General features: G+C 45.9%; 1 protein-coding gene across 4 annotated transcripts in view; it reads left to right on the top strand.

Moving 5' to 3' along the window:
* LOC126533657 (poly [ADP-ribose] polymerase tankyrase-like) overlaps positions 1-19,024 on the top strand; it is a 106,510-nt gene that overhangs the window by 74,129 nt on the left and 13,357 nt on the right. For 3 of the 4 annotated variants that reach the window (XM_050180843.3, XM_050180837.3, XM_050180840.3), the window contains exons 38-44: positions 869-1,183; positions 1,972-2,186; positions 4,756-4,794; positions 10,309-10,414; positions 12,618-12,781; positions 15,738-15,879; positions 17,104-17,283. In XM_050180843.3, coding sequence (XP_050036800.1) covers positions 869-1,183; positions 1,972-2,186; positions 4,756-4,794; positions 10,309-10,414; positions 12,618-12,781; positions 15,738-15,879; positions 17,104-17,283 — 1,161 coding nt within the window. The remainder of the gene's footprint in view (positions 1-868; positions 1,184-1,971; positions 2,187-4,755; positions 4,795-10,308; positions 10,415-12,617; positions 12,782-15,737; positions 15,880-17,103; positions 17,284-19,024) is intronic. The other variant, XM_050180842.3, reaches the window with a different exon arrangement.

Below are 19,024 nucleotides of genomic sequence, written 5' to 3'. Positions count from 1 at the left end.
TATAATGAAACAAAACATACCCCGACCTCTACAGCAACGTACATTTGGAAATCGGGTGCTCTCATCACTGAGGAGTTGCGTAGCTTCTGCGCATGGGCTGTTTGTGCGGGGTTTCACAAGGTGTAAAAGTTATTCACCTGAGAGTACATAAAGTCAAGCCATAAGTAAAGCTTCGTACTACTTTGCAGTGAATGACCATTTTACTTTAGGAAATCTTCCTCTTGTGGAATTTCTGCAGAACTAATTTGCAATATTAGCGCAAATGTTTGAGCATGCACAATCCAAACTAGGAGGATGGTGATGTCTGCATGTGGGTTTTTGGGAGGCAAAAGTAAGCACTATGCCCATGAAGAGTAGCTCGGAGTGTCTACCATGTAAAAAATTGGAGCCGATGCAGTGTGACAGCAGTTGACAGAAATAAAAAGTTGTGGAGCAAAAAAAAAAAAAAGTGATAATGAAACGATCAAGCGGGGATTGTCAGTGTAGGGTAGGGCGAATGTGAGTGAAGCGGTAAATGTGGCTGCCAGTCAGACAACTTAGTGTGTAAGATTGCAGTCACATGCTCACTTTCAATGAGCATTGAAATCAGATCACTGAAATCTGCAAATCTCATTGGCTCCCTTCCACGAGTTCGCATAATGGAGCCAATTATGTGTGCGGACTTTGATGGCTTTCAATTTTAGTGGTCATCAAAAGCGAGTGTGTGGCTGTAGTACAAGAATTGCAGGTGTGTTCAAAGATGGAATTGGCAGCAATCATTGCCAGCAAGGCAGACTTTGGTTCACCAATGCAGATATCACTGTTATCGTGAAATGAGAACAGGTGTCGCCTCTCCCCCTTTAAAAAAAATATATATCTTGCATTGCAGAATGACATCAAAATGGCCAAACTGCTGCTCAATGCCAGTTACGACCCCGACCGGGACACGGACCCATACGGGGATGTGCGGCGCACGAGCTTCAAGAAGACGAGCCCAGTGGACCTGACGCACCAGGACATGTACGGCTGGAACGTGATGCACCACGTGGTGGCGCCGCTGGCCAACTACACCTTCTGCTGTCCTGCTATGCTGCAGCTGCTGGTGCACGTGGGCACGCCGCTGGACGCACCCGACAGCAACGGAGTCACCCCGTTGCAGCTGGCAGCTGCGCGCGGTGTTGCTAACATCACGCATGCTCTCCAGGTGGGTGGGGATCTTTTTTGTATCTCATGCCTGGCTTAGTTTTCGTGCAGTAATAAACTTCTAGAAGAGGTCCTGAGGCACGTTTCTTTGAAACCTGAACAATATGCTGGAATGAGTTCTCTCATTGACCCTCCTTGCAATTGTTGCCTTATGTGAGACATATTCTTAAATTTAAAACTTCATATGTCCTCACACTTGCTGGGTCTCTTGCCCTTTAGTTCTGTCATGGTATTCTGTAATTTCCTGTAACATAAAATGTGTGGCTCTACTGTGCTGTGGCAATCGGTCGTGTTTCAAAATCGGCAGAGAATTTTGTTTGCGCATTCTGGTGCCATGCTTAGAAACCAAATGGGAAGCCTTCCGTTGGGCAGCATTGCCAGGCACATGGAATGTGCAGTTGGTTTGCACGCAGGGCTGTCCTACAGTTCAGTAGGGAGCAAGTTTTTGTAGTGCCCAAGTTATCCGTGCTGTCAGGTGGCTCAGCATCCGAAAATTTGCGCCATTTCTCGTAGCTACGTAACTAAGATGCTGACTACCACCATCGCATGTGTGCTATTCAGGGAACGCAATGAGGAAATGCTAAAGTGGTGCAGCGAAGACAAACGTCAGGGTACACTAGAGAAGTCGGGCATTTGTGCTCTGTGTTTGGTTGTGCATACATTTACCACACATCTGATTATTTGCAACATGCTTATCATGCAACGGTTGCAGTGAAATCTCTGCATAGGCTTGATGCTAGCATCTGAATCGATGTTGAATCGCCGTGTGCACATCTTGCCTCTTTGCAGACCGCCATGCAGTTGTCTCACGACCAGGTGCCCAAGGTTGCAGTGCACCATCTGCCAGTGGCAGCTAACTCCAAGGAGCTGGATAAAATCAAACTCCCCGCCCACTTCAGCGAAGACTCGAAGGAGTTCCTGGAGAAGGTCTCCGCTGAGGCAGCTTCTAACCAGAGGGACTCGCGGGAGGCGGTCCCTGACCCTTTTGCCAATATGGATGACGGGTGAGCCTCCTCTGACAGATTGTGAGCTTGCTTACATCATGTAGAATGTTCTCTTCTCACTCTACGTGAAACACACATTCTTATGTGCCATCTTTGTGAAGAGCTTGTACTTAAATTTTAGCCTTCCCTAGGTTGTGTTTCAGCTCAGGGTTGTTGAGTGTGAAGCTTCAAGCTAGTGCCACAAGGAGGTGCGCAGTGAATGTATGTTGTTATAAACAAATAGCCTTGCAGCTAACCTTTCTAACCTGGCAGCACGAGGCAAGCGAGGAAGACCACGATGGCTGCTAGAATAATAATCGAGTCCAATCTTTCTGTAAAGAAGCTGCGTACAACACAAAAACGCCTTCATTATGTCTGTTATCTGTTATAAGCACATTCCTTACACGCTGATATTGGTGAGAAAAAATCTAGGCTTTTACTTCGTTCACTGCATCGAGGTACGACTGTAACAACAACATGAGAACACGCTGCATACACTACTACATACAGTTAGACCTCAATATTATGAGCTTTAATGTAACAAAATGCTCACTGTAACGAAGTAGTAAACATATTATAACTTCATGTCCATAGAGCACGACGTATTTTTAACCTCAATATAATGAAGTGTGTGCTTACCTGCAAGTTCAGTTATAAGGAAATTTCACTGCGGCTGGGAAGGAAGATCAAGGCAACAAATTTATAAACTACTGTGGTTTACATTGGTCAAATGGTAGCTGTAAGTGCACCTTTCAATTCGTGCGACAGAGAGCGGCTGCCGATAGATTACTTTTATTGGTATTCCCTTTGAAATGGGGCAGTGACAACTACAGTAGAACTTCGTTCATGTGATATAGAAAAAAAAAAAAAAAAACGCAAGAGAAAATGTACTGACTGGGAAAACGTATGATCCGAAGTCGCAAGAAAATTCAGCAGACTGAACTATAGTTGACGTCTACATAATGCGAAGCATTACGCTAATCAGTTTAGCGTGAGACACCAACGTGCACCGAGCTCTTGGGGCCCGATTGGTTCCGGATACATCATTTTTGTAGCTTCAGTAACCTTACATTTGCGCTCCTACGATTCGGCCTGTGTCAGTAGCTTGTTTGGGCGGGGTGTTTTGGCGGGATGTTTTGACATGCCCACTTGGCGAGAATCAATCGTTCTGGCTCGAGACACGCTGTGTTGCTTTCCTATTACGTAGTGTTTTAAGGCGGTGACTGGAAGCCCAAACTAAATCAAGCTGGCAGGCAATGCCAGAATAGGATGCCATCAGCATGAAACACGGTGCTTGCTTCGTACCACTTGCAACAGGGAACAGTGGTACATTTGAGTTATCACCTATTAAAAGCGTGCAGTACCCTTCAAACAGCGCTATGCTACACATCTTGGGATACAGATAGGTGAAGGTGTTTATCGCAATAGAATCGGCTTCGATAGATGTCATTGCGGCGTGCGACGACCTGCGAGGAGATGGGCTGGTACTGGAAAAGGAAGCCCAGTGCATGCCGACATTTTCACGCGGCATGGGCAATCAAGTGCTGCTCACCATGTTGCGTGCCTCACACCTTCTTTCATTCGCATGGGCTCTAGTGGCTGGCAAACATATACGATCGCAGTTTGACGATGTAGAACATTGGTGCTGAACGAATGCGTTGTCTGAGAACGCATTAAACAGTAAAAATGAGGTGAAACTGTACAGTTGACATCCATTAATTCGACCCTGATTGAACTGGTGAAATTGATCTTACTAGCCAGCTGGTCGAATTAAACGAGATGGAGAAAAATACGCCAAAGCACACCGCTGTTTCATTTTGCAATGTTTTCTTGATTTTAACAATCCCCCCCCGAGCAAACGGGCCCCCACTTTCTATGTTTCTGAAGCAGAAAGCTTATGTAGGATTGGCATTAAAAGTCTTAGTCAGCTCCGCCACAATACATTCCTGTTATGCGGTAAAGCATACAATTATTGCAAAAGTGGTTTTTGTTTTGTTCCTGATTGCACTCCGCAGGCAGTTTTTGGCCACATGTTCTTAAAAAAAAGAAGTGCACGTTGGAATTGGGTAAATACTGCAATCAGACGATTGTGAGCTATTGTTATTGTTTGAACATCTTCCTAGGGCGGGCCAAAAATAGGTGCTTTCGATGATGATGATGATGATGGATGATGTGTTCAACACATTCACCATCCCCTAAGCACCGCCGGGAGAGGCGATGCCAGTAAAGAGGTCACTGTCGGGGTCACTATAGGGGTCAGGCCCTATACTGCTGCATGCTGACTGGTCAAGTTCGAATGATGTTCTGGGACGAAACGGGGTCGTATCAGCGAGATTCTGCTCTAGTCGCCTAGCCTGTTCGATCTAGCAGGTTTTACTACATTTATTGCAGTCTAGCATTTTGCCTATCGCTCCTTGAGCTTTTCTTGCTTCATTAAAACCTCTATCTCTGTATTGTGCAGTTACCTATGCCTGTAATGGCTCCGGTTTTATCTATCTCTCCTCTGCTTTTTTTTCCACCAGTACTCTGAACGTCTGTTGCTTATCTCGACTGCTGACCAGTAAATACTTCCGTCCGCTTTGAATCCCAGCGCTTCTGGAAGGTGGACGTTTCCTACGGGTCTTGCTGGGTGAATATCTTGGCATTCCTTTCGATGTACTGAGGGCGCCTCGATGCCAGCGGCAACCCTCAGCGCGGATCAAGGCGTTCTAGCCTCCCTAGCCGCTGAAGCGGAGGAGCATCTAGACACTCCAGCGGCGGCGAATTTAGCTGGTCATGGCCTCCAAGATGAGCCGCAGGGTCGATCAGTGGCACTAGAGGGCCACTGCATCAGTGCATCGCATGCATCGCATCGCACACTCTATGCAGCATAGTTCCGTATTCCTTGCGTGCCTTGTGTCAGCACCCCATGTGGTGTTATTGTTGTCACCATGTGGCAAGTAACGAGCATGAATAGCAATAGAGGCACGTGGCGCAATGCCATTGCTTAAGGACAAGAACGAGCTCTGCGAGAAAGGGGATGTCACCGCTTGTATCAGGATGCTACGGAGCTCACTGTCAATGATCTCGAAATCAAAAGAAGCTGTTCTTGACTCGCTGAAGAAAAGGACAAATTCCCAGTGAAAGGAATTGAAATTAACCAACACTTACATGTAAGTGTCTTCAGTGATCGCACTGCTCTTGGGACAAGTTTTGGACCGACTCATAAGACTTTCGTAGAGCCAATGCGTAGTGGCAACTGAAATTCCCAACATCTAACCCGATCTTGTTCGATCATTTGTACATGATGTGCAAGCGATGTTGGGAAATGGAAAAAGTGGCGGCCATAAATAAAGTTGCCGTAATTCAGGATGGTGTCACCTGGCTTTCGCGCAATATTAAAAGCAAAGCTTTCCTGCATTGTTTGACAGGTTTTGATGCAGCATTCATTGGGCCGTATGGAGAGCAGCGGTTAATTGAATTCTGTGACCGTAGCATTTGGTGTCGTACCTATTGGGGTGACACCCAAGGTCATGTTGGCAAGGCGGGGCGGCAGAATAGACGTGGAAGCTTCACCTACACCGATCAGCACAGTGCGTTAGACCAGGGTTTCTTTATTTTTGCTTTCTGTGGGCTATATAGCCAACCGTGTAAGGGAACTTTGTCGGTGCAGTATCAAGCAGGGAAAAACCATCCGCTGTGGTTGCTTAGGAGCTGTGGCGTTGCGCCGCCAAGCATGAGATCGCCATATCAAATCCTGGCTTACGGCAGAAATACCTGTGGTACCTTGCATTGGATGCAATTTAAAGAACTCCAAGTGGTCAAAATTAATCCAGAGCCCCCCCACTGCGGCATGTCTCATAATCAGACGGTGGCTTCGGCACGTAGAACCCCAGAATTTAATTTTTAATCAGACTGTGAAAGTGTTTGCTGGCTGCCAAGTGCAACAAAATTGTTTGCTTTTTGTTTTTATTGAAGTTTGTCTTTTTTGTACTGCCCAGTTATTCACACAATTTTATGGCCCCTTTCATGCCAAAATAAAGGGATAAGAATTCGTCTGCATCTATACTTTGCATAAAAGGACGAATTTCTATGTAGCATAGTGTAGAAACCTCAATATAACGAAGCTGATAAAATCTGGACTTCAGTTTGTTGTAGTTTATTCAACCTTTTATGGAAATAAGCAGAGGTGTGTGAATATCAAACTTTTTGAATTCGAATTCTGTACAATTACTTCAAACTATAGAAAGTTGAACTAGCTGAACAAGGACCAACACGGCATTTGTGTTCTTCGATTCTCTTGTGTCCATGTCTGCATGCCTTATCTTCTTTCACTTAGTTTCGAATATCGAATAATGATATGGCATGCAATTATTAGCAAATTTGGTTATTTAACATGTGGAAACATCGCAATTACATTGTCATTGGCAAAATGTTTGACTAGAAAGCCGTTATACTAAAACATTGTATATTTGGGTATGTTAACTTGGAAAATGGAGTAATTCTCACTAGCTGTCTATTGTCGCCAACCTGTGCCTTACTATACGTCAAATGCCCGTAAACTCCGAGACGTTTGACCCGGAGCCACCCGTCATTAATTCTATTTGCTGTTGGGCAATAAGCTCAGGAATGCGGGTGGGGCGGAGGGGCACTGCAAAAAGTGCACCGTCACTGTCCGCAAACCAGTGCCCCTTGCTACAGTGAGGCTGGCTTTTCTGCAAAGCTTAGGCGTCTAGTGGCTAAGCATGCTCTGTAGGTGACGTTTCTCCAGTAGCATGAAATGATCACAAAATTATATCGGAGACATTCTCCGATTAAATAAAAACCAATGCTAAGAACAGTGTTTAGTTCCACACAGCCTGCAGTATATTCGATTTGGTTTGAATGTTCTTAAATATTTTTTATTGTTTCCTAATCGAATAAGGAATATTAAAAGTATAATAGTCTACAATATTCAGAATTGTTGAATATTCGGACATCCCTACAAATAAAAACAGTTGTTGACCGATTTTTTCTTCTGCGGCAGGGACTAAAAAGGATCTCTAAATTTATGGGCAATCGTAAAGAAATAATTTAAACTTCGAAAAACGTTTATTTTGCTGAATTTGAAAGTCAACGACTAAAGATACGTTTTCTTGCCATATCAACGATATCTTCACATCAGCGGTTCAGCCTGCAAAGCTTTCACATCCACTCCGTCACCACAGCCCTCTGATAGCGTTGTCCCAGTGTGGGTGACACTATCAGCGTGCCACTCCTCACAGTCCAATTTAGCATCAAGGAGATGCAAAGGACAATAACATGTCGTTCATGGCCGTTGTCTGTCTGTCTGTCTGTTTGTTTGTTTCTTTGTTTATTCACATTTCCTGCGGTGCTGTGAAGGCATAATTGCAGGGGGATACAAACATACAACATTCAAAGATAGTCATACAGCATGCAGCATGGGCTCAACCTCTGGTAAAAAAAAAAAAGGAAAGAAAGAAAAGGATCGTACAGTGTGAAATCAGATTAGTCCGTGTGAGGAAATAAGGAAAGCGAAATACGGAGAGGTAACAGTAGCTAAGTGCATTAAGTACATCAGATGTCTGCTGCAAATTTGCAACATTGTGTGTGCACAAGAAATCAAGCAAGATCCGGTACAGCATCCGAAATTTAGGTAGCTGTTATACAGTAATACCTCGTTAGCTCAAAATATTAAAAACCAGAAAAAAAATTCGAGATAAGCGGATTTACGAGATAAGCAAAGCTGCAGAATTGCAAACGATTCACCACTACTGAACAGTTTTTCAACAAGAGCTTCTAAGCTGGCTCTTTGTGAAGATTTAAAAGGAAAAAAAGAACATACCAGAGATATCAATCAGCTCGGTTTTTCGGCACTGCCATTTTATTCAGTGCATAAAAATTGCGTAAGGCTGAGCTGCTTCACACATCGCATGAGCCGATCATTCGCACCGCTGCACTGAACTTAATTTCGAAGCAGGCGAGGCATGTTTCTTGCCTCGGCTGATGTCTACACCTCTCGAGGTCTTTCATCGTCGCCGCCTTCACCGTCCTCTCCGTTTGTAGCCATCCCAACGACTTCGATGTCAGTAAATTTACCCGGTAGGTCCTGCCCAGCTAGCGCGTACACGTGAATGCTCACATCGCTTGCATACGCAATGCACCCAGAATGGACTTGCCGTGAACGATGCCACGGAAAGCGATGTGAGCATTCACGAGTACGCAATATGCGGGCAGGATGTACCGGTACGCATGCGGCACGTGAGTTCTTGTTCTAGCTACATTGCATAGAATAAAATATCCGGGCTGCATGCGTCGCGTAGAATAAAATTAAAACAGAATTCGGACCTCTGATGGAGGAGCGAATAAAACACAGCGTCAAGCATGCTATCTTGCAGTGCTTGCCTCTGCGCATGTCTCACCCTTCACATGATGTGCCACATGGTTGCTTGACAGTTATGCCACTAGGTTCCGACTTGGCATTCGGGGAAATCGTCTGCTTTGTGGTAGTTGCGGCAGCCTCGCGCAAAGCTTCTTAAACGTTCCAGCGGCGCAATTTTTCTCCCACTCTCAGGCAAAATTTCGAGATATCCGCAATTTGGCCCAAAAATACTTTGAGATAAAGGACAATGAATACGTGACACGTATGGGAAATGGTTCTGTGCCACGGAAATTTTCGACTTGGCCAATTTTTCAATATATCTGAGTTCGAGTTAACGAGATACTACTTTACATTGTTTGTAGTATTGGTTCTATGAGTAAAAAAGTGTTTTGCCTGAAAGTTGAAGGACTGGTAGCGATAGCAATGTTGTAGACATATACACAAAGAGACATGGTTTTATCGAGCATATAAACTGCAGTAAACATTAGCTTACAAATTATAGTGGGATGGTTCCAGCAGTTATATATGTGAGCACAGGAAAAAAACTGCACAGAACAGCACCGGTGTGCGTTGTCCTGTTCTGTGTGTTCTCTCTTTTCTCTTGTGCTCGCGTCTATACCTGCCGGAACCATCACACTATCATCGTGCACTAACTGGCTCAGAAAAACCACCCTACTCAGCTTACTAACTAAATTAGGCATGGTGGCATGCACGTACAGGCAAACCTGAGCAGATTTCACTCAGTGACTCCCCAATGCTCCGCCGCTGCCACAGTGCTGGCGCAATGAAGAGCGCAGGCCGAGGGTAGCAAATGCTTCATCTGCCTCTCGCTTCAACGCATCTTCGAAACTCGAGATTATGCGACCTCCAGCACTGTGTGCGGGAAGGCAGTGCGCATGAAGCCACCAGCCGTCTCGTATCGCCCAGTCTTTGTACCCACCGCAGATCACCTCCATCATAGGGTGCGTGATTCGCGTTTGTGCTCAGCCGTGCTGAAAACCTTGTGCAGCCACAACAGCCAAGCTAGAGGAGGCGCATGCAAGAAGGCGGTGCGCATCAAGCCACCATCTTTCTCGGCCCACTCTAACACGCTTTTCCTCACACCCGCAGTACAAGTCGCGTCGCGCAGCACGCAAGAGGATCTCGTCTCACTTGGACTTAATGCGAAACATTACAGCAAGACGGTCTTGAATTTAGTACTAGTACTGCTACTCAGACGTATCAGATGCTGCTCCCCTTCGGCGACTGTGACCTTCTGTGTGGCAAGCGATTTTAGAGGTGTGTTCGCAAGTAACCGCGTGTAGTTCAGCCATTTGACCATCTGCACCCACAGCGGTTGCCATTTATTGCCTTTGTATTCCTTCGCAGTAGCAGTGAAATTTAGTTAAATTCAGAGAGCATATCAGCACTTCGTTATATCAGGGCTCAATATACATGGTATTCTACATGCAAAAAGTAATAAAATGTATATACATCATTGTACTGACAGTTTTGTTATTGAAGTTAATTATATTCAGCTTTAACTGTATTACATGTAAATCAGAACACATGTATGACTAATACCTGGAAAAAGAAATATTGCAGCATGGCAGTCGACCTCCAGCACACTTTACAAGTTCAAAAAGTTAAAAGCATATCGGTAAAGCCCAAAGAATTCAATAACAACTGCAAACTAGAAGCTTATACGTGTTGCTCTTATAAGTCATAAAATGCAAACTTGGTCAATTTGCCATAATCGTAGTTGCAAGCGTGTGCGTGTGCTCTTGCCCTCTTGATTTGCAGGGAGGTGGTCATGGACAAGGCTCAGAATGTGCCGTACGACGCGCTCCTAACCATGGTGGATTTGAGCTATGGCCAGTTTGGTCTGTACAGTTTTTACAAGATGCAGGTATGGACCCCCTTCTGTGTGCTCAAGACCAAGTGTTTGTTGCTGATGTTGTCACATGTGGTTCATTCTCTTGTGCACTCGTTTATTTAAAGGGCTCCTTGCCAGGTTGGGTCATTACAAACTGACGAGCCTGGCATGTAAATCACGCAGCATTGTCAATCTTGCCTGTGGTGTATCAAACAGCCGCTCAGTACAAAAACAGCCTAAATAAAAGACTTGGCTCGTGTTGAATGCATGAAGCAATCCCTCGGCTCTGGTACAGGAGGACGTGGGGAAGTGTCACTTGTAGGCGCTAGTCAAGGCAGAAGGAGAGTATATCTACATTCGCGGTGAACATCACATCCTGACAACACAGCAACGCAATATCTCAATTGTTTGTATCTCCTTAATGATGCCGCAAATTTAAATATTCTTGCAATAAGAAGCTCCCAAGGCAGCTCCCTGCAATTTTCAGTATACAGTCGAGCCCACCTTTAAGTGCCCCACTTAAGATGACCTTTTGCTCAAAACAAATGAAACCCTTGCAACCATTAAAATTACATTATTTCAATGACACGAAATCGCACATACAACGAACATCTTTGAGCCTGGCCGATCAGTTACAGCAAACAGACGCCTATTGTCCGCCCGGCCTCCAATTTGCTGCTTTGAGTGTCGCTGTATTCAGATGTGTAATTATGAGGGCAGCCTGCGTGGAGGTGACGGCCGCTTGCGTCCAGAACTGTTTTCGCAAGGTCGGTTTCGTCGACGTAGTACATGATGTCGAGCCCGATGCTTCTGAAGAGAATCAGTCCGGCGGCGACTTGTGGCAGCGCGTCGTAGGCTCCGACTTGGAGGCCATGACGTTGGCTGAGACGATTTTATTTCTGCTGATGACGACACTGACATTGTGGAAGCCGGCCTGGACGAGGGCACCGTTCATGAATAAATCAAATGGCGACGAAACCTTGGAGCCAGCACCCACAAGCATGGCTGTAGCAATGGGCTACATTGAGGGCGTCGGAGAACATGTCTATGCCAAGGGCTTTGGCGAGGGGGGCTCTTCTTCTTTAAATAAACTGAAGACTGCCCTCATTGTATCTTCATTGCAGAAACGGACAAGCACCCTTATTTTTTTGCAAATAAATAAATTAAGTGTTTTGACTAGCATAGCCTTTTAGCTGTGGTCCATTTACTACTAACCCAAGGCTATAACCGATTGATGCTGTGTGACACGCAGGTTCGTTATAAGCGAGCTCGGCTGGCCAAAACATTTAATAAGACTTGATGCGGGGCCTTTTAAGTGCTGTCAGGGTTGTTGCGTTTCAATTTTTAGTGCAAGATGTTCTCAAAAAACATATCATTATCACACCATGAATGTCGTATTGTCAAACATTGTTATGATGAAGTTACATTTGACACTAGAATACCTTTGCTGCATCCAATATTTGTTACATGCTGCTACCAGCAAGAAACATTGATTTACTTATTATATCTGCTAATTCATTATATCAAGTTTCAATTGTACACCTGTGAGCAAAAGTAACCGGACCACAATGTCTCGGAAAAAAAAAAAGATACTTCGTAGTAACTATGCACAAACTTGAATTGACGAGTGCACTGGAATATTTGCAATACCAAGATTTCCAAGTCTTCACTTTCAGGTTAAATTCAGAGGCAGACCAGAAAATTGGCTTTGTAGGTCAATCCCTAGTCCGTGTACTTTTGCTCACCAGGGTACCTGGTTTAAGATGGATAGGGCTGTCTTACCAGATGGTGCACGAGTTTTGGAACCAGTGCGATACATTCCAATTTATCCTCATTCAATGACAACCAATAAGTTCAGTACAAGCTCCCCCCATTAAACTACATGTGCACCTGCATTCTGTGCCATCATGTTTCAAACATGGTTCCCGAGAGACACTGCTGTCATGGAAGTGGGCAAACATGATTAAACATATCCTATTTCACTTAGACAATGCTGTATTAGCCACTGCATTCTTAGGTTGTTGCCTTCTATAGATTGCTCAATGACTCATTCCTGACATCCGCACCAGCCTTGCTGATCTCTTTCGATCTGGTCAACTTGTGTTGTTTTTGCTTGTGACACACAAATTTTTCTTACACAGTTTTGGCCTTAAAGTTACAATTGTTCCTGACGTGCCCACCTGTGTGCTGCTGGCTGCATGCGACACGTTACCGTGCCCTGTGTTCTCTTTCACAGCTTATTCAGCGAGGAGGACTCGTGGTGCTATTCTGTCGCTGGGGCCGCGTCGGTGACTCCGGCCAGTGGTCCCGGTCGTGTTATTCCGCAGTCGCTGAGGCAGCTCGCGAATTTGCGCGCCTCTTCCGCTCAAAGACTGGCAACGCTTGGGAGGACCAGCAAAGGTGAGCCAAGTTGAGTGTTGTGTGTCTCTGGCAACATGTCTTCTGTAGTCCTGGTCTTGAATTATGCTTAATTGAGATGGCCTCCCGGGTCACATTGCTTCTGCCTCCCTCAATGATAATAATCATCAGCCTATTTGAGCCCCTGCAAGACTAAGGCATCTCACACAGATCTCTAATTACTATCATCATCATCATTTATTGTCCCTTAAAGGCCCCTTGTGGGGGTATTACATAAGAGGGGAGTGTGTACATGAGTAATTGCATTATTCATGCAAACAGGAGCAATAATAAATAAATAAACGTGGCGGGGGTTCAAATGGTACAAGTATTGATGCCATGGCATAGGTGCAAGTGAAGTATTACAGTCGCCGACCGTTTATTCGGACCTCACGGGGACTGCGGAAATGTCCGAATAAACAGGTGTTCGAAAAAGCAGATTAAGAAAAAAAAAAATGAAATCTTTTATTTCCACGCACTTATTCGGGCTCGGCAGTAGGCTTGAAGAAATCGTGAGTGCGCCGTTGCACGCTGTTCCGTTTACGCACAGTCAGATAAGCCTGAATCTCGGAGAGGGTCGAACGGTCACTATAGGCGGCTGAAAGCACAGTCACTGCTTGTGCATGCTCCGCATGCGACGGCAGCGTAGCACATGGTGCATCATCTTCCGACTCGGAGTCATCGTCTGGCGGTGCAGCATAAAGAATGGGTGCAGCATAGAGAATGGGTGCAGCATAGAGAATGGGTGCAGCAGAAACCTGACGAATGATCTCGCCGTCGTCGAGTTCTGCGCATGTCAGTACAGCAGTGTCAGCACCTGTGAAACTGTCAAATGAGACGGTGTCCGGAATCGCAATGCAACCACTGCGCAGGTCTCGGCAGAACATTTTCCGCGTCAGTAGGGAGCACATCGGAAGACGACAAATCTTAGGCCTCCCGGCACCCGCTTGCCGGCATTCCCCAGCGCAGTCTGCGCGGGCACTGTCGGCGCCATTAGACACTTGACGCGATGTTTCCGTACGCCGCGTTGGAACACCGAAACCTCGACACAGCACACAAAGCGAACACCACCGTGCCGACACCAGTCGCACAAACGAAAAACGTGGCCTGCTCGCAGCGTCGTGCGCGAAAGAAACAAATTAGCTGCTGGATTGTCTTGACATGGCTTACTAAGCTGAAACCATTTGCTGAAACCGGAACTGCTGTACGGCCACTCTATCGAACCAGGCAGAAACGATGATGATGAGCGGGGATTTCCAGTAGCGCCACTTCGTGGGGCAGCAAGGAGGCTCCGTTCAAAACAAAAATGGCGTTCAGCAAGTCGATCTATGCGCCGGTCAGAGTCGGTGCATGATGCCCTCGATCGAGTTGTCTCAAGGAGTGTCCGAAAAATCAGACGAGAGGTTGCAAGGTGTCCGAACTTTCAGCAGTTGTTATACATTATGGTCTATGGGGAGAACGGCGGTGCCGCGAAGCTGACCGAATAATCGGGCATGTCCGAATTTTTTGGAGTCCGGAAAATCGGTCGGTGACTGTATTGTCAATGTAGACTGTCAGTAACTGCTTAAATATTTGTGGATTGTGTTCCTTAACTTTTGATTCTGGCAGCTTGTTCCACTGCTCTAAACTGATGGGCAAGAACGGTCTATTAAGTGTGGTGGTAGTACTATGCAGGGGCTGTACACTTTAAGCACCCCAGTCTAGCACCAGCCGATTTCATCTCGTGCCTGCAACTTTTTTAATTTTCATCGCACCACCTAGATCTCTGCCGACCTCCAGTCCACTTCCCTTACCTGGCACCAATTTTGTGACTCTAATAAGGCCACTGGTTATCTTCCCGATGCATTACATAGCCTGCCCAACTGCATTTTTTCCCTCTTAGTGTCAATTAGAATAAATCTGTTACCCCCACTTGCTTTATAGCCTAAACTGCTGTCTTTCTATCTCTTAATGTTGCAACTATCATTTTCCGTTCCATCACTTGTTGCGAGGTCCTCAACTGCTTCTCAGGCTTCTTTGCTGACCTCCAAGTTTCTGTCCCATGTGCAGGCAGTTGTAGAATGCAATGATGGTTCACTTTTCAAGAATCAATCAGCAATCAACCGATCAATCATATTTATTTTGGTGTCGAGGACACTGGGTGTACACAGACAAAAAGGCATCTGTCAGGCTTGACAAGGTCTGCGCACCCAAACGTTGGCAAACAGGAAACATTATAAATACAGGACTTGACCGAACCAAAATTGAAGTAGCAGCATACAATGTTTAGCTGTTCCTAAGTTAAAAAATCGTAAATCGCCTAATAAAAGGGATTGTCAAAGGGGAACATTTCAACAACTCGTCACACAGCAAACGCTTATGCAAATGCACGCAAGAACGTGGGCACCACAGTGAATTGTACACTGCGTCATGATGCAGCTAATTGTGTTAATAAACAGCACTCTGAGTGCTGAGAGATACGTTAAGAGAGAGAGAGAGAGAGAGCGCTCTTGCACAATTCTACTGCTTGCTGCTATATCTTACTTGTACAAAGTGAGTAGAGATATGGCTTTTTCAGTTTTACATGTTATTACGTGCTAGTTGCATTTTCTTCACCAGGGTATTTTTCTGCAAATCCGATAGTAAGTTGGCTGGCGTCGCTTGAGTATCCTTGTGCACATTACAAGATTGTTAAGGCCTGCTCTTCTGAAACACATGCCTTAGAAAGCTTTTTAGCACTTAAGTACAGGTTGCACATCATTGAGAAGAAGACACAGCTTCTTGTTGGCGTGTTTCATTTGAATTTTGAGAAAGAGTTCAGGGTGGCGCAGTGGGAAGAGAGGGCACAAATGAATTCGTTTTGTCTTCTTTATGGTTGTACGCTGGTTGCACGTGCACATGTGTGTGCATGTTCATGAATGTTGGCGTGCCGTTCAGCTTGGACGGGAGTTTTGAGTGCTCTGCAATTGACATTCTCCAGCTTCAAGGCCCAGCCTCGCAAGTTCCGGGCCGTGCAGTGGGAGAAACGCAAGAGCCCTCCACCCAGCAATATTCCCATCAGCCTCGGCGATCCATGCAAGTCATTGCTTCCCCCAGCGGTGCTGGATCTGATGCGCAAACTGGTGGGTAAAGCCTCCTCTGCTGCCCCTTTGAACTTTGGGTTTTGTTCTAGCTTTTGCTTAAGCTTGGGCTTACATTTGGTCTTTAGTATGGGCTTTTGGGTCCAACGGTTTCATTACTCAGGCATATGTCATTAGGCAACTGCTTAACTGAATTGAATGAAATTTGTTGCATGTTTAAGGCCAAATTTTTGCGATTCATGGTTACAGATGCTGATTTAGACCCAAAAATGATTTATATAACTTGACAAGAGCTGAAGTTGGCAAAAGAAAGAGTGGAAGATATTTTAATAATGCTAAATGCACTTGATAAAGTGTGTAAAACAAAGTTTATGTAATCAAATTTGGCAGCATCGAGGATATATAGTTACCTTTAAACTGACACTGTTGCAAAACTCATAATCATAGTAATAGATGTGTGTAACCTGCATCATTGCACACCATTGCACACAACCTGGCTCTGCCATACTCCTGCTCTGCCATCGTTCGGGTTTGGCTGCAAAATACTAAGGGAACAACAAAGCTGGGCTCTAATAAATTGGAGCCATCCATTACACTTTTGTTGACTATGCACCATTTGATGCACTGCTTGTTCAGACTGAGAATTGTGACTGCTTCATGCAGCAATTGGATGAGTAGACGTCTACTCCTGTAGGGCTTTCGTTATTGTTGGACTTCACCTGTCTGTTAAAGTTGCTTCTTCACTATTTTAAAAGTTTAAGCTGAGAGTCTAGCACGACTTGCCATATTTCTTGGGGCCCTTTAGACTTCCTTACTTTTGATGTCTTAGCACTTTTTTGTTCTGTCACGAGACAATGTGTCCTTTAGGAATGGTGGACATTGAAGAAAGTCTTTTCCCAAGTTCACATAAAAATTTTTGCACCCTGTTTCATTTTTTAACATTAATCTCTCTAGAAAAGGACCAAGCTGACTTTCTCACAATGTAGAACTGCCCTAAATATGGCGGCCAGCAATTGGCATTAGTGATTACTGTACAGCTGGGTGCCGGCCAATTGCTGTTTTGTTGCGTATGTTGGGAGTGAACCCACGAAACCACAGGCACACCAGCTGCGCGTTATTCAGCATTTTAGCCGTGGGCGAGCCGCCATATTTTGGTCAAACGTACATTGTGGTAAAGCCAGCCTGTTACTTCTCCAAAGGGTTCATTGCAAGTGGCCAGGGATGACGAGGGGGTCAACGCGTGTGATGGGTCGCTGTGTCGTGCAGGCGAACCCCGAGATGCTGGTGAGCGCCCCGCTGCAGCTGGGTGCCCAGGGTCAGGTGGCGCTGGAGCTGCTCAGCGCCGAGTCCCTGTCCACCGCGCTGGCCCTGCTCGAGGACATCCACCAGCTGGTGCGCGAGAAGGCCTCGCTGCAGGCTTCCCTGGAGCGCTCGGCTGAGCAGCAGGTAACACACGGAAGGAAGCCCCACGAGCGAATGACAAAAAGGACAAACCTTCTAACAGTAGAATGGATGCATGAATGAGTGGCTTCCGTTCTTCACCAATAATAACCTTTAGTGATAAAAGTGATACAGTCAAACCTCATTAGAACGAAGCTGCATCAGGCGGGAAAAAGCCATTGTTATATACCTTGTGTCCCAGCGATTTAAAGTGAGTTTCGAAATTTCAGCTGTTTTCGCAGTGCGCAGGGACGTTTGTCAGTGCATCATGTGTATGCTATGCTTGTTTGTTTCGAAAATGGCCAAATCTGGTGTGGGGACCCTTTAATCATTGTACCATCTATATTTCGGGAAGAAACTGGCAACACAATACTTGCCAACATTTTCATTTCCATCTAAATAATAAATCAGTCACATATACTGGGGGTGTGCAAATATCAAAATTTCGTAATATGAGTCGAGTATGAATACTTAGGTTTGAATATCGAATAACAATATCCACATGCATTTACAAGGGCAATTCTTCTTTTTTTTTTTTTTCCCTCTCTCCAATGTGCGATTGGTCGCGGAATGAAGACCACAGTGAAAACCAGAACTGTTTTATTTGGAATGTTTAGATACACTTTCCAGCTACTTCTCTACATACAGTAGAACCCCGCTGTTACGTTCCTCACTGCTGCGTTTTCCTGGCTGCTACGTCGTTTTCATCCGGTCCCGGCATAGCTTCCATAGGATCCAATGTATAAGGAACCCCGCTGTTACGTTGTAGCTGTGAAAACGTTCCCGCATGATACGTCGCAACTTAGCACCCCGAACCCGCCTGGGCTAAAGTAGACAACGCGCTCCAACCGCCATTTTGGCTTTTGACGAGTTTTGGCTGGGCTTGGCCGGGCTTGGCTATGGAACTGGCTGCAAGAAGCCGCACGCCAGTTCGAGAGGCCGCATGAGGCCGCCACTAAGTGGCCATTCGTGAAAAATGATCTTACTATCATCACTGTGATTACGGTCACCACATGGTTGTTGGACGGGTCGACTCACGGAGGAAGGAAACTCGGGAGAGGCCCTGACGTCACTCTTTGTGAAGCTAAAGTGAAACCGGAAGTTGGCGTTGCTCGTAGCGTTGCTCCGCCTATCGGGCCTGCTCTCCTCTCTTGTTTACGTTTCTCCCACGCCGCGCTGCGCGCAACCGGGCTGCTCGGACGCGCGCGCTCCGCAGCAATACTAAACAATCGTTAGCACGTTAGCATGATTACGCCAAAGAGGGCAAAATTTCCCGCGGATATTCGTTCGTCCGTTGCCATTGCCGTGGCACGGTGACGACAAGGAGCACGAGCCGCATGATGCCGGGGAGTTGCCAAATCCTAGCTTTGGAGAAGCCGTCGCGGCTCTGGCCCTCCTCCGCAGGCACGTCGCACCTCACAGCGACGCTGACAGCAATGCGGCCTTCCAGGGTATTGAGAAACGTGTGGTGATTTATAGCGAGCGAAAGAAACGGCAAGCCACCATTCTAGACTTTTTTAAGTCCTAAGCGCACTCTGTGGAAATAAATTGTCTATAGTTGAAGCTGCACTTTTTTCATTCATTTTCGGAGCTTTCCTCACTGTTGCGTTTTCCCGGCTGTTACGTTTTTTTTCCCCGGTCCGGTGAAAAACGTATGAACGGGGTTCCACTGTAGTCACCGCTCCGATAGAGGCATTTGTCGTAGCGTGGTACCTAGCTTCATAAACGCTTATCGTAGAAGGCAGCC

This window comes from Dermacentor andersoni, chromosome 7 (genome assembly GCF_023375885.2).
Source record: "Dermacentor andersoni chromosome 7, qqDerAnde1_hic_scaffold, whole genome shotgun sequence".
NCBI lineage: Eukaryota > Metazoa > Arthropoda > Arachnida > Ixodida > Ixodidae > Dermacentor > Dermacentor andersoni.
This window is presented reverse-complemented; position numbering and strand designations above follow the sequence as displayed.